At 37.1% G+C, this 16,713-nt stretch overlaps 1 protein-coding gene across 3 annotated transcripts in view; it reads left to right on the top strand.

Moving 5' to 3' along the window:
* GABRG3 (gamma-aminobutyric acid type A receptor subunit gamma3) overlaps positions 1 to 14,530 on the top strand; it is a 438,558-nt gene extending 424,028 nt beyond the window's left edge. For all 3 annotated transcript variants that reach the window (XM_060769811.2, XM_060769812.2, XM_060769813.2), the window contains 3 exons: positions 7,515 to 7,711; positions 10,285 to 10,314; positions 12,936 to 14,530. In XM_060769811.2, the coding sequence (XP_060625794.1) occupies positions 7,515 to 7,711; positions 10,285 to 10,314; positions 12,936 to 13,214 (506 nt within the window). In that variant the 3' untranslated portion in view covers positions 13,215 to 14,530. The remainder of the gene's footprint in view (positions 1 to 7,514; positions 7,712 to 10,284; positions 10,315 to 12,935) is intronic.
* Positions 14,531 to 16,713: the final 2,183 nt, after the last annotated feature.

Below are 16,713 nucleotides of genomic sequence, written 5' to 3'. Positions count from 1 at the left end.
ATATTCCTGCTCCAGAGTTTGCTTGAAGGTTTGGATAAATATGGACAGTTGGATAAAATCTGATTTGAACTAGTCCACTATCCACATAGGGCACTGCTCTCAGCACAAAGAAAGGGGGGACATTCAGGGGTAGTTCTGCCACGGGAAGGGAGTTCAACAATTTAGGAGCTGCCAGTGGGGAGAGTCTCTTCTGGGTCTTCAGGAAACATACCACATTTTTCGTGTTGTAGTAACTTGAAACTTCAATTCAGCATTTAGAGATAGAGCTTAGGCATCCAAAGGAAAATGGCTCACAAAGTTACCTGTGGTATGGAAACGCTGCCAAGTGTTCTAGTTGTGAACAATGCTCAGTGTCTCATTGTTTGTAAATGTTATAAATGTGGAGACTAACAGAAAATATTACTTGAGGGGAAGAACTTTTATTTTTAAGAGCAATGACCTTATCTCGCTCCCTGCCACTGCCCACAGCTACATCCCTGGAGTCAATCCAAAGTTCTTGAAATGATTATGTATCAGATGTGAAATGTGTGACTCATCAGATGCTGAAACATCAAAGCGAATTGATCTCAGGTTATTTGTTCCCGTGAGGCCAGTATAGAAGAGTGGGACAGAATCTAGGTGCGTTCCACTGTTCTGAATAGGTGAGCCTTATGACACATTGGGCCATTGATATAATGGCAAATATTACATTAAGAAGGAGCAAGCTTCTGGGACGAGTCATAAAAATTGTTCTCCTAAATAGGTTAAATGGAACAACATGGGGTTTTTTGTTGGTTGTAAAACATTACACAAAATGTTACTCTCTTCCAGTAAAAATGTGCGTGTGAGTGTGTGACATCAAGTTGTTTGCTGTTTTACGGTGACCCCATGAATTTCATAGGTTTTTCTTAGGCAAGGAACCCTTAGGCCCCTTCCACATAGCTGAATAAAATCTCACATTTCTGCCTTGAACTGGAATATATTTCAGTGTGGACTCAGATAACCTAGTTCAAAGCAGATATTGTGGGAGTTTCTGCCTTGGTATTCTGGGTTATATGGCTGTGTGGAAGGGCCCTTAGAAGTGACTTTGCCAGTTTCTACCCCTGCATTATAGCCTGGTATTTACTTGTTAGCTATTTCCCTTCCAAGTGCAACCAGCTCTGATCCTGCTTGCTTTCCAAGATCAGATGGGATCTGCTGCCTTCTGCATTATTAGGCTATACATCAGTGGTTCTCAACCTGGGGTCCCCAGATGTTTTTGACCTTCAACTCCCAGAAATCCTAACAGCTGGTAAACTGGCTGGGATTTCTAGGAGTTGTAGGCCAAAAACATCTGGGGACCCCAGGTTGAGAACCACTGCTCTACATGATTATGCACATATATGCCCATTTTCCATGTACTTTGTCCCAAATCTACCTTCAAGCAGCTCTCAAGCCCCAGGAAGGGCTGCTGCTTCTTACCAGTGGGAAAGGAAGGGGAGGTCAGTTCAGATCATGAAGATAGAATTATATAATCATATTGGAAGAGACCACATGGACCATCTAGTTCAATCACCTGCCATGCAGGAAAAGCACAATCAAAGTATCCCTGACAGGTGGCCATTCAGCTTCTGTATAAAAGTCTCCACAGAAAAAGCTTCCACCATACTCTGAGGCTGTGAGTTCCACTGTTGAACAGCTCTTACCATCAGGAAGTTATTCCTAATATTCAAGTGGAACACAACTGAATATTCAAGTGGAATGCAGTCGCTCTGGACACCTGGGAAAAGAATAATGAGGGTGTATCCCATCTTTGAGTGCATCTGTCAGTTCATGGTCTGAGTTATCTCCTCCTCACTGCCACTGATAATCAACAGTAGCATGCCTTCCACTGGCTTGACATACTAGTTGGTGGCAATTATGTTGAACTTTGCATGGATTAGGATATCAGTCATTGTATTTTAGCATGCCAGCAGGCTCTATTATGAAAAAAAATCCATAAAGTTCTATTTATTTATTTGTTTGTTTGTTTGTTTGTTTATTTATTTATTTATTTGCTTCACTTGTATACCACTTTTCTCACCCCAGAGGTGGGACTCAAAATGGTTTCCAACATATTTATGGCAAAATTTAATGCCTCACATACATATAAAACCTAACATAGATCAACTATGTTACTCTATGTTCTACAAGTACATCAGGCTGTGATGTTTCACATGTACATCAGACTGTGGTGGCTGGTAAATTCCATGACAATAGGGCATGAATCCATTCCAGTGTTTAATTTGATCTTTCCAAGGTACTGAATTAAGAAACTGAGGGATAAGATTCAGCCCTTTAATAGTTCATTGAAAATTAAGATTGAAACCTGGAGTGAATTCTGCACTGACATTGGTCACCAATAGGACTGTCAGAGTGAAAAGCGAAGATGGTTCTTGTACTTTCAGTGGTTGTGTAAGCACCAGATCCCATCTGATTTTGGAAGCTAAGCAGGGTCACCCCTCCTCAATACTTGGATGGGAGAAAACCAATAAATACTAGTTGTGTAGGCTCTATTTCAGAGGAAGGAAATGGCAGATCTACCTCTAAATATTCCTTCCTAGGAAACCCTGTGACATTCATGGACTCACTGTAAGTTGAAAGGGAATTTGGAGGCACATGCATATGTAGAAAGGGGATTTTCAGCAGCTATTGCTCATTATTTATTTCTCACATTTCTATCCCGTCCTTCTCAACCCCCGAAGGGGGACTCAGGACTAAATGGCAAGTAATGCCTGTTGAAATTCCTGCTTCTAAACATCCATTAAAAATATAAAGTTATCTCTACTTTTCACTCTAAAAACACTACTCATCAATTATATAGCAGGGTGGAATCCTTCCCAGAGTCCTGTCCCTTAACAAAATCCCAACTGCAACTAAGGGCTCTTCCACACAGCTATATAAGCCAAAATATCCAGGCAGATAATCCTTAATATATGCTTTGAACTGGATTATCTGAGTTCATACTGTCATATAATCCAGTTCAATATGGATTTCATGCAACTGTGTAGAAGGGGCCTAAAAGACCACAAATGGCTTGCCCCTGTTTAAACCACTTCTTTCCTTTACTGAGCTGAGTGTTGCTGGATTTCCCTGTCTTCTTTGATCATAGGAATTGAGTCAAGGAGGGATCAAGCACATCTGTGAATAGCTTACAACCCCCCCCCCCCCCCCCCGCCGCACTCTCAAAGTACAACAAAATGACGGAGCATGCTCTCAAATTATATTTTCACATTGCTTGACTTTTATCAAAGAACAAAAGTGGCAGAAATGTCAAGTGGCTTTATGCAGCTGGAAAAATCCTTTCTGGTCTCAGCTTTCCAGAAGCTGCTTGCTGATCATAGAGTACCTCAGTTACCAATCTGATTATAGAGTGGCAGAGGTTAGAAGTTTAACCATAACACAGTATTATCTTTTAAATGTTTGGATGCTGCTCTGGCCAGAGGGAAGTACAGAAAGTTGAAAACAGCCAGTTACAGATGCAGTGGGTATATGAATGGGTTTATTTAAGTTTCTGAAATGTCTGAGAAACACTGGTACACAATAATAGCTGAGATATAACATATTGGGGAGACTAAGAATATACTCTCTTACTTTTCGAGATCCAAAACACTTGAAGGGATGAAGTTTGCCCATGCCTGCTCTATTAGGATCTCAGTCACTGTATCCAGCGTCATTCACCATCTGTATAATGACATAACCAAAAAAACCCACTTGGTTCACATATTTGTCAGAAGATTGCCTCCAGTGTTTACTGTTCCAAAACAAAGCAACATGTAACATTCAAGATTAAACAAACCAGATGATTGCAAAAGAGCATAACAGAGATGAATCACGTCTTTAAAGGTCTGCTTTTAAAGCACCATCCACTACGCCCCTATGATAATTTTAAAACTATCTTTGTAAAGTAGACCTGCTGATAGTTTGCCATTTATTTAAGCCTGAAAAAGAAAACCATCTAAGCAGATGTATCAAAGAGTGGCAGATTCTAAAAATTTGCAATGAGCATTTGTTTTCTGTACTGGCAAAGGCTGCCTGATGAAACTGCCCATGTGTTTCTCTATCATTAATTTTAATTAGTCGAATGAATAGAGAGGCCAAAAGCTCCCTGAGTGTAAAACCATTAGCTTCAAGTGAGAAACATCAGACAGAGGGTGCTTCTAGACAGACCGGAAATGTGTGCCAAAGCGGGTTGCTTGCATTTCTGTCTACACAAGCCCCCCAAAACCTGGGCTTTCCCAGGTTGTTTGGCTACAATTACTATCAGGCTGGCATGCAGCCACTCCAAAGCCCACCAAAGCAAGCCTTTAAAGTAAAAAAAAAAAAACCCTTACTCAGCTGCCATTAAAGTTCTCCTTGCATTCTCCTGGTGTGAGGAAATGACACACCAGGAGATCGGGGTGGGGGGGGGGGCACAAGGGAAAAAACCCCTCCTCACCCCCATCTCCTTCTCCTGACGCGTCATTTCCTTGTGCCAGGAGAATGCAAGAAGGATCTTTATGACAACCAGGTATGGGGTTTTTTTTAATCTTTTGAATGCTAGGGGAGGAATTGGGAGACCAAAGGTTTGGGATGGCAAATGGGAACTCACCCCCAAGTAGTCCTCAGACTACTTAGGGATGAGTCCCCACAGATCCAATACTTCAGGAAGGCCTGGATCTAATGTGGTATTTAATTAATCTGGATCTAATGGGTATTTAATTGATTTAGAATAACCAAGGTTTAATTAATTCATTTTTACCAGGGGTGTCAATTTATTCGGTGAAATTAACTAGTAAAATACTAGTGCTGTTGGCAACTACTCATAGTTATGCAAAGTCTTGATTCTCCTCATAAGAGCTTTCACTCTGTGGTTCTATTTATGGCAAATGAATGAAAATGATCAGAAAAATGAGAGACTTAAAATAATTGATTGAAAAATTGTATCTGGAGCACTGAATATACTTGAATGAGATGTAATTCTCCTTTGGCATACATTAAAAATTAACAAAATAAGGCAAACCAGTAATACCCAGACTACCAAGGTGTTATATCTGAAAATATCTACATTTTCTTTTCCTATTTTCCATTAATTTTAGGACTCCATGTGTAATTTCAGATCTACCAGGTAGTTTACAGTGTTCTGACATGTTGGAAAATCTCAGTAATCAAAATACTAGCTGTCTTTACAGTGACACAGATGTATTGAAAGGAATAAATGAATCTCTCTATTGGCATTTGTGCTTGATTATAGCCATTATTCCAGACTCTCTTATTTTTTTTTACTGTCAAAGGGAAATCCACTCAAGCTATACATTTAAATGTGTATTTTGCCTCCAAATACATATTTTCAGGTAAAGACAGTCCCTAAGTTACAAACTTTAGACTTACAAATCATTCATAGTTAAAAACGGGGATGAGACAATAAGAAGTGAGAGAATTTTACCTCTAGAAAGGGAAATTTACTCCTGAAAAAGTCATTATGGGGAAGGGTGTCTCAAATGAAGCTTTATCACCAATCCTTGTTTTCACAACAAGCCAATTTTTGTTTCAAAATCCAATTGTTATGGGGATAGAAAGTGAGATGAAATCTTCTGAATAGGGCCAGAGACAGCAAAAAAAGGTTATTAACACTTTCCTATGCTATCCAAAGATAGATAGATAGATAGATAGATAGATAGATATAGATAGATAGATAGATAGATAGATAGGGCTGGAGTTACTTACAAACAAATTCAGTTTAAGAACAAACCTATAAAACCTTATACAAGTACAAATCTTACAAATCTTATTTGTTACTTGGGGAGTACTTGTATTTGTTTTTATGTGTATCTTATTGTACAGTTGGTTGTTGTGAGTTTTCCAGGCTGTATGGCCATGTTCCAGAAGCATTCTCTCCCGACATTTCACCTGCATCTATGGCAGGCATCCGCAGAGGAACATGGTCATACAGCCTGGAAAACTCACAACAACCCAGGGATTCCGGCCATGAAAGCCTTCGAGAATACATTATCATAAAAGGTTTATGATAATTTTCTTACCAATTGCTGTTGAAATGCAATTTCAACAAATGACATGGAACTCTGTTATATAGCAAGGGACAAATGACATGGAACTCTGTTATATAGCAAAGTTCACCCATACAGGGTGGCACACATTTTAGTTATATTCTGTTTGGATTGCTGTGATGAGCTGTTTTAAGAAAGGGCCCAGAAACCTTTCCTGGAGCAAAGAACTGCAGACAAATCATTGAGTTTGGCCTTGTACAAGGAGCACAAAATTCCGCTGTTGCAACAGCTCCATTGACTACTGGTCCATTTCCCAACAGAATTCAAAGGGCAAGTTGTAAAGCTCTGTATGTTGGGTTCATGTTATTCAAAGAATTGTATATTTTATATGAGCCTATCCAAGAACTAAGGTCATCAGTCCTATTCTCAGTCCCACCCACTCCCGTGGCAATGCAGAAAAGGACCTTTGCCTTGGCCGCTCCCAGGCTTTAGAAGTCCCACCCTAAGGATAATTCTCCCTATGTGAGTCTTGCATTTAAATAGAAAATTTCTGTATTCTGACAGGCTTTAATGAATTGACTGCAAGGTCTTGTAATAGTGTGCTGTTTTATTGAGTTATATCTATTAGCAGATTTTATACCTTCAGTTAATATGTTACTATATCTTTTATTTCTCTAAACATTTTTTTCAGTCAGCCCTCTACATTTGCTAGAGTTAGGAGCACAGGACCTCCACAAAAGTGGAAAAACTGCAGATAAAAATCTGTTCCTTTAAAAAAATGAGAGAACACTTCTCTAGTAATCTTTGGGTCTTCCAGCATGACTCTATAGCAGGGATGTCAAACTCATTTTCACCAAGGGCCACATCAGCCTTATGATTGCCTTCAAATGGCCATTTGTAATTGTAAAACTGTATAAATGTAACTCTGTTTTCCTGACATTGAAAGCCTTGTGGGCCCCATAAAATGATGTGGTAGGGCAAATTTGGCCCGTGGGCCTTGTGTTTGACATGTGTGTTCTATAGTCTATTTTCACTAGATGATGACCATAGAATTGCACTGGTCCTACAGATTCTCCGAGAGAACATTTTAATCAAATCTGCAAGTAATCAAATACACATATGTCACACTCACAAATGTGGAGGGCAAACTGGACATTATTGTATGTGATTTTTTTGTTAATCTCAAAAAGGTTAGAATTGATATGTGAATAGTATCAATTCATTCAAAATGTGCCTAAAATGCCTTTAAAACTATATGCGAATAATTCACCCCTCCAGAAGCAAATAATTATAGGTAACTATATTATTGGTAACTCATTACTTCCTGGGTTTGTTCTTTTTTTATGTAGAGCTTGTTCTCATCTGAAGTTGAATCTGCTAGTTCACCCTGTATTTAATTTGCAATCTATCATTTACTATCTGAGTGTGCACAGTGAAGCCTATTGCTACAATGAGAATACAATACTTCAATCTAAGTTCCATTTTCCATTGACCTTTTCCCCTTTTCCCCTTGCATGTCACTCTTTACAGGCATCACCACAGTATTAACCATGACAACTCTCAGCACCATTGCCAGAAATTCCTTACCACGTGTTTCCTACGTCACTGCCATGGACCTGTTTGTGACCGTGTGCTTCTTGTTTGTTTTTGCTGCTCTAATGGAGTATGCAACACTCAACTACTACTCAAGTTGCAGAAAGCCACACTGTACAAAGAAGAAAAAGTCGGTAAGATGAGATTAAATTTAATGCGGGAAACAGGGTCTTCTCTTTACCAGGCATTTGATATAAATCAGTGTTTCAGCACATAGTATTATACAGTGGGAGACGTCTCACATCAATGAAGGAATATAAGAAGGGTGTGAGTGTAGGACATGTACAGGATATAAGGACATAACAGGGTATCCAATTTGCAGAGAAGTGCTGTTCTGTCTTAAACCAGGAATTTAGTACTGTTTTGGGCACAGGCTCAGAAACTAAGAAGCCAAAACTGACAGAGAGAAGACTCCAGGCCTAAGCATTCCTAGAGAACATGAGACTACCCTCACCCCCTCTGCAAGTCAGAAAGCTTGGAATCGTTGAAAATGAGATTTCTGTACCAGATATTACCTGTCATTCCAGATGAACATTGGCAGCTTGTGGATTTAGTTCCAGCACTGAGAGAGCATACCTTCTTCTGAGATCTTCACAGTCCTAAAACCAGTGTACCATATCTATCTCCTCAAGGCTTTTCATTCTGTAGGAAGAGCTAGAGCCTGGGAGAAGTAGTCAAAAATTATAAAAGACCCAAGTTGTTAGATATTGTATTCACTTGACATTCTCCAATCTGCTCTACCAACTGGTCTGTAAAGCTGACTCTAGTGGCTTAAGTTTACTTTTGTTTTACATATGGCATTGTAAAGTACCATACAGAAATATGAAGATATGTTGATAGCTGTGCCCAGGGAAGGAAAATGTTGAAAGTCGGTGAAACCATGATTAGTGTTTCAGTTTTAGTAACCTTGAATCAATATCCACCTAAGGTTTCATCTCTGCTATGGCTTTACTTTCATGTCAAGACACAAGAAAACATGTTTAGATATTTCCAAATGCCATGTTCTTTTTTATTCCAATCATACATGCAAACCTCCTTCATACAAAGAACACCAGAACGTGCAATCTTGACGCCTCTTCACAGAGGCAAGGGACACCTGTAGATCCTCTTCCCTCCAGGAAGGAGGGGATGTGTTTAGGGTCCTGTTTATATTGCCTTATAATGCAGTTTGAAACTGCTTATATGGCATTGTAGAAGGGGCCTGTAAGGATTTATAGGCTGCTTACCTTCATTCCCACATAGAAACCAGCTGGTGGGGTAAACAGAAGAAAATGTTCTTCATTTAATGTGTCTGGAATATTTTGTCTTGGTTTGCTTTGGAATGGATGCTTATTAATATTCGTGACATTCTGTGATAGAAAAAAAATTGGGTTTTGGTTTGCAACAAAAATTCTTTTATTTTAAGCCTGCACAGTGTAAATGTTGTCTCTGGTGTGTATACCAGTCAGATAGTTTAGAATCCCATTGGCACACACATTGCAGGATGTACTTTTAGTATATGGAGATACACATAACACCATTGGATGTAGGGATTTTTCACCAAATATAAATGTTCCCTTTTCTTTTCTTTTCTTTTTTCAGTGATTATCACAGTAGTACAATTTTTGCATATCCCTTCTTTAGTTTTGTATTGGTATCTTTTAAAAAAACAAGTAATTAAGTGTGTTGTTTTGAAGTTACAGGGGAATAGTTAATACATGAAACACTTATTTCACCTTCAGATAAGACTCATAGAAACTGGTGGATGCAATGTTCAGTAAACCTATTTCACATTTTAGTCTGAACTTTACAGAAGGTGTGAAGGTGCTGAAGATATTTGCTGATAGAGTTCAACAACTTGGACAACTCCATTAAAATTCAGACCAAAACTCAGATGGGATTAACTGCCCTTTAGCACTCCATGTATCTGTACACACATATATTTTAGACTGCGTGTCTTTGGCAGGACCCATTGTTTTTGGCTGCTTTACTGAAAGCGCCATACTGTAAAGCACCACATACATTTAATGGTGTTATATAAATAAACAACAGTAATAATAACACAATTATCACTGAGTAAGATAGCATTACATAAAAGTTTCAAGAACGGCTAAGCAGTACATACTTTCTGCTGCAATGTATGTTTTATATTTCCCTTGTGGTGCTTTAAAATTGGAATGGAATCATAGAAATTATACCATAAAATATATGACAAAGTCTGGGTAAGCACATTTTAGGGATGAAATTTTTCACTAATTGTCTTCTCAAAGGAAACAATTATTACTTTCAGCAATTTCCTTCTTGCTGTGAGAAGTGTTTCCAAAACAACAGTTTTGGAAGCCTTTTCACAATTCAGGACTCATTTTGTACAAAATTCATTTGTGGGTTTGTTTGTTTTTTAGTACACAGAACAGAATTCTGTGTCCAGATAATAATATTAAAGAAAATATAATAATATCACAAATCTATTGCTATATATTCAGAAGACTCTGAATTTAATTTAATTTACTCCCAGGTAAATGTATTTAAAGATGAAAGGTGGGAGTTCAGGAATTAAGAATTCAATTTTACTTACTTGAGAGCAGACATGTCTAGTATTTAACTTTTAAGCTTTTTATGCTATTTCTTAATTACTTAATTATATTCTTCATTCCAAGCATTGTAAATCTGTATAAAATAAAATGTGTATTCTTATTTATTTATGTTTAATGTTTTCTCTCTATTTGAGCTACCTGATGTCAGTTTTGGTCACATGATGGTGAGTATAACTTTTCAGTTGTTTTAAAAAATGCTTATTCTGCAATTCTATACAAATCCAAATGATTGATCAAAGAGTCACCAGACGTAGTGTGCTATCTAAATGGCACATACATTCATATACATTCACCATATATCCAAAGATATATACATTTGGAAGCTGACACCTGTAGAGTACACATTCATGATATATGATGAATATTTGATTTTCCAAGTCTGGATTATGATTCAGCAACATTCATAGCATCCAGGATCCAGCCATGTGGACCATGAGTTATGTTTCATAATGTTTCTGTGTCTACAACTATTTTTCTAATCCAATCCAGCTATGGATGCCATCTTCACATCATACATCTCAAAGAAGTGTTATCCACCTTACAACACCAGTATTTATTTAAATCAGCTAATGTCTTCCTTAGTAGTGTTCAGTATACCTGAAATATCTATTTTTCCTAAACCAAATGTCATTTTTAATCAAAATACATTTTAGAAAGTGATGTATGGACAATTCTCCATGAGTTGATTTATACAGGTCAATCTTACAAAACAGATCCAATGTATAAGGCACAAATGACTTTTTGCACAGCCATCATAGATATTAAGCAGCATAACCAAAAAATAGGATGATTTCAAAAATGTCCAAGGAGATATATTTAACTGCTTGGATCCCATTCTGGGAGAAAAGTAGCATAGAAATTAAATATATAGTAAATGCACAAATACACACACCCCAGCTATTTGTGTGTGTGTGTGTAAAGATGTAAAATTAAGTCTGGAAAATTAACTTTTCCTTTGGGAAATGAAAGTTGCACCTTAAGTGGAAAACGGGGGACATTTAACCAATTTTCTGAAAATAGCTTTAAGGGATACTTATTAAGATAAAGGGAATGCAACATCAATAGTAAAAAACAACAATCTTAAATGTGTTCATTCAGCACACATGCTTAACTGAGTGGTACCCTATCCAAACCAAGAGATATTTCGGTCAACACTGCAAGTTCAGCCTAATTATTTGAGTAATAGCCTGGAGAACCAAAATACCTAAATAACTAATAGGTTGCCGCTAATCAATTAATAGCATATTAAAAAAAGATTCAGATCTAGAGAAAATAACCATTGTTCATCAACATGCAGACTTAACTTTGAGTCCCCCTAAGCCGCTTTGAGTCCCCCTAGGGGTGAGAAAAGTGGTATATAAATACTGTAAATAATTATATTCATCTTTTTCATGTGTAATTTTGCCTAACTACACATGCTAAATGCTGCATGCATCGATCAAATATCAGAGGAAGGCGGGGTCACCCCATCATGTGGTCCTCTGTAGAATGGGAAAAGGAAGTCTTTCTTGATGTAGAAACCCATGTCAAAATTTCAGTGGAAAAGCTTAATCTTTCAAGTTCCATGTTGGTCAAAGCTGAGATGATTGCACTCTATTTACAAAGCAGGATACAGATTTGACTAATGGTTTTAAGTAACACAAGAGTAGATTTTGATTTAACATTAGAAAGACCTTCTTAACAGTGATAGTGGTTTGGAAATGGAACCAATTGCTTAGAAAAATTGTGAGGTCTCCCTCTCTGGATGTTGTTAAAAAGAGACTGGACACTTAGTTACCTGTTGGGAACACTCTAATTGGAGATCCAACACTGAGCAGAGACTTGGACCCAATGATCCTTCCAACTCCATGATTTTTAGATATTTAGACTTAGATTGGCAACTAAAGGACGTAGGTTAGCAAACAAGAGCTTGCACATATTAAATAATCTCTTTGGATATTAGGTTCCTTTTCTATACAATGCTTCATCAGTAAGAAACCAATAGTCCTTCCATGAGCATTTATGGAATGGAATTTCTAAATCCATGCCAATATAACTTCTACAAAGTTCAAGTAAATGCTGGTGCATCCTTGCCAAAACATGACTGCCCCAGGTCTATATCACCATAGATTGCAAATCTGATTGCTCAAATAATGAGTACATATCTGATTCACTTTCTCTTACATTTAAGAGAAAGTGAATCAGTGGTGCAGTGGGTTAAACCCTGATCCAGCAGGACCGAAGACAGGTTTGAATCCAGGGAGAGTGCGGATGAGCTCCCTCTATTAGCTCCAGCTCCCCATGCGGGGACATGAGAGAAGTCTCCCAAAAGGATGTAAAACCATCAAAAACATCCAGGCATTCCCTGGGCAACATCCTTGCCAATGGCCAATTCGCTCACACCAGAAGCGACCTTCAGTTTCTGAAATCACTCCTGACACAACAATAAATAAATAAATTTTGAGCAATTCTCATCAAAAATTGACTGAATTTAAATCCTTCCCCATACTTGAAAAAGGTCATTTGCTCAGAGAGAAATATATATCCCAAACAAGGTTTTTGTCATAGTTGGAAGGCTACAATTCGCAAATACAAAACAACTCAGAAGCTAATGAAAGCCGTTTCATTGTGATGCATGAGCTTTCTTTTTCCAATTTCTAACAGACACATGGTCTAAAATGAAAAAGTCTCAAGAAATCTGCATGTCATGATTCTCTGTCATGTTTAGGGCAGCCCAAAGTGCTTGCATGCCATCATTCAAAGATCAGCAACATGCAGTCTTTTTTTGTCTCTCCTTTTTCAACAGAATTATTCTGTACTAGAGATGAGACCACCTCCTACAGTCATCGCATTGAATAATGCCATGTACTGGCAAGAATTTGAAGACAATTGTATTTATGAATGTCTGGATGGGAAGGACTGCCAGAGCTTTTTCTGTTGTTATGAAGAATGCAAATCAGGCTCATGGAGGAAAGGACGGGTACACATAGACATCTTAGAACTAGACTCTTATTCAAGAGTCTTTTTTCCAACATCATTTCTTTTGTTTAACTTGGTATACTGGGTTGGATACCTCTATCTCTAAAGGAAAATGGAGGAAACTGTGTTTTCACACTTCTTCAAGGACAGTGAACAAACTGACTTTCAGGACATGGCCAGTTTCATCGTAAGTCTGAAGATCACTTTACCTTTCCTCATGAACAAAACAGATTTTATTTACACCTTTGGTTGAAAAAGACAGACATTTTCATTTCAAGTTTGAAATATTTACGAAGTACACACCAGACACTATCATGTAACTCGTGTTTAACTATTCCTACATGATGGGGAATTTGCTCTTTTCTCTGGGTTACAGATTATTATGTAGCATTCAGACAAAGAAACTAAGTACAAGCATTCCGTTGAAGTTTTTCATTCTTCTATTTGCTTCACTCTTTCAATACATTCTGAGAACAAATGCTTGTTGGTGCAGGTTTTCCATGATGTTTAGCTGAAATCACCTATTTTTTCCTTAAGATGTGTTTGACTCCAGTGGAAAAAACCACTTGAACTTCACTTCATGGGTTTCATTACTTTTGTCTTAGGTCTTAATCTGAAATTAAGAGTGTGTTTTAATCTTCTTGTCACAAAGATAGAGCTGTTAGTCAAATAATTTTTCATTAATACAAGGTATAACATTCATCTAACTGATCAAATACTGCAGGAAATGAATCTACTTTGAGAAAAATACACTTGCAACTTGACAAGACTTAGCTTGTTTACAGTAGTGTAGCAGATAGTAGTTGATAAGACATAAGGTGCACTATTTAATAGCACGGGGAAAATAGCATTAATTGCAGATTGAAAGTTTTCTTCCATACTTTATAGTTGTTGAGTTTGTTGAGAGTTTTACATGATATTTTCACAGTGGAAAAAACTATAGATAATATAATGCATTCTGCTTGTTTTGCTCATGCAGAGTACAACTGATGGATCTTTAGTCTTAGTTCTGCATGGGCTAAAATGAAGGTACTAGTTTTTATCTGCGTAAGGCACCCAATTCATTTCTCATTAGAGGGTCCTAATCCGTATGTGCATTCTTTTGATTTCAGTTCTTCCATTTAAGTGAATGGGTAAGTACTTGTTGGTGAAAAATTCCCTACTCATTAAAGTACCTGCACTGGTAAACAACCTCTAGGCTGGCACATTAGAGGATGTTACTATTAACAAATCAATAAGAGCCTTATGCGTGCAGATCTCATTTTCAAGAAAGTTAAATATTAGGAGTTGCTGTCATGTACAACAGAGTTGAAAGGTTGCTAGGATGAGATATTATGATTTTTTTAACTACAAATAGTTTTAAAATTGGAAATGTGTTTTGTATTTTTGAAACATGGTTGAGACATTAAATTGCTGAAAGTATTTTTTTTCCTGTGTTGTAAACTATTCATTATAGATGAACCTATTACTTCCCTTCTCAAAGATAAATGTGTAAATATGTCTTGTTTTAATCAAAATTATTTAATTCCCCCCCCCCTTTAAAACCCACAATCTTTGAGTGGAATGGCACCTTCAGAAGTGTACTATCGATACCATCAAATGCCTTTTTCTGTCATTCTGGAGTATTCATGCTGCTTATCTGAAAACATGTATGTTTGAATACGATGCACAGATCATATTGTTCTATATGTTTTCATTTACTCCTGAAATGAAAAAAAAAAGATTTCCCAGAGCACACAGAAACAAAATAGGTCAGGAGGTATGGGGGTAATGGATGTGGGAGGATGTTTGTTGTAATGCATTTTTAATTTCAAAACAATATTTTTGCAAAGCCTATGTGAGTTTCTGATAGGGTTGCCAGAAACACATTAAGGAAACGGTAGTCGTTCATAGAAAAAAAAACCATGTGGTAGGGCATGTACTTTGTATGAAAACAATCCTAGATTCAGTTATTGGGAGAACCAGAGAGTGCTGAAAAAAATCTATCTAAAGGAGAGAAGATAGCAATGAAAGCAAACAATGCTGGGTTAAAGGAACAAACGTCTGACTTAGCGAAAGGCAATTCCTGTATTTTTAAGTACAGTTATTTCAGGTTCTAAAGACAATATTTCTAGATAAATCATATATTTCTTTATCACAGGAATAATGATGCTAATCCACTTCACTGGAAGATTTAGAAAGTTACTGCTCTTCAGTTAAAACTCTCCAGTAACATACCAGAGTACTGCTCTCAGGCCAATATATTATCATGTTTGGATTATATCATTTTCCACAAACAATTCATTAGCCTATGAATATAATTCACTCCTCCATTTGACACCACTACACAATCTTGTAAGAAATAATAAATATTAAGATTTTTTTCTGATAAAAACCTCATGATGTAGCATCAGAAAAAAGCAGTAGAAATTATTTGACAGCATAAATAAGATTTATAATCAAACTAAGAAGCAAATTAGCAAAAAAAATCCTGCAAATATTCTGACCAATTGGTACATTTGAATGGACCACAATAATCACTTTGAGTCATAATCAGCACTGGACCTTTCTTTAAGAAACTGGAAATTTTCCCTCCTGTGCCATTAAATTTGACTGGAATTTGCAATTGATTTCTATAAAAGAATGACTGCCTTTCCAAGGAATTGACAGGCATTATTTGCAATTATATCAAACATGTAACCCAATATTCCCTTTTATAGAATAGTAGTTTTATATTCTAGCTTCCACTTTCTATGGTGCCTTATCCAAACAATTAATCTGAGAACAAAACAAAATTCCTTTTGCACTTGAAATTTTTGCTCACCAAAATGCCAGGTAGGATCAGAATAAACACTGGTCCCACGTCTTCACCCACAGATATTGCAGAAATCTTGGGCTGTCTTAACTTATAACCTAAGCATACATTCAAACAACAGCAGATATGTCCTTGTCATTAAGAATCTTTTAAAGAAATTGTGCCAAACATTTCTGGGATTCAAACCCCTTTGAAAATTGCTTTCTTCCCCATGAGTGTTGGCTAGCAAGTTGATTCTTCACCTTGTCTCAGAATCAGATATATTTCTTGCTGCAACTCATACAGCAAGCCAAATCTAGATCTTTACTTATACTCAGCCTGAGCTCATATTGACCCTGTTAATAAAAAATTAAGTGATATTTCTCAATCAGCAGTGTTTCCATACATGGTTAGAATCTTGCCAAACATGTTTCGAAATCTTGCTGAAGGCATCTGGAAAGCATTGGTCATGTACTTGTATATACATTCATGATACCACCAAGTAGTTCTCCTTGGTAAGCTCATGCTTTTAAAAAAAAAAAAAAAGATAAGTGGCCAACAGTTCTTGGCATCTGATCACTTAAGTCTACTTGTCCCTGGCTTAATTGACAACACCAAAAAGTGGCGATTGCTACTGCAAAATTCTGTTGAGATGTAATAAAATAGGCTAGACTAGAACAGAATAGCTTTATTGTCATTGTGCTATTGCACAAGAAAATTAAATGCATACCTCACAAAACAGCGCACCCATGCTGCTTCTCTTTTCATATGATCAATTGCATTTCCATTTTCTTCTTTTCTACTTTGACCAACTGAATATGTGCAGAATGTG

The sequence above is a fragment of the Anolis sagrei genome, chromosome 3 (genome assembly GCF_037176765.1).
Source record: "Anolis sagrei isolate rAnoSag1 chromosome 3, rAnoSag1.mat, whole genome shotgun sequence".
Lineage (NCBI taxonomy): Eukaryota > Metazoa > Chordata > Lepidosauria > Squamata > Dactyloidae > Anolis > Anolis sagrei.
This window is presented reverse-complemented; position numbering and strand designations above follow the sequence as displayed.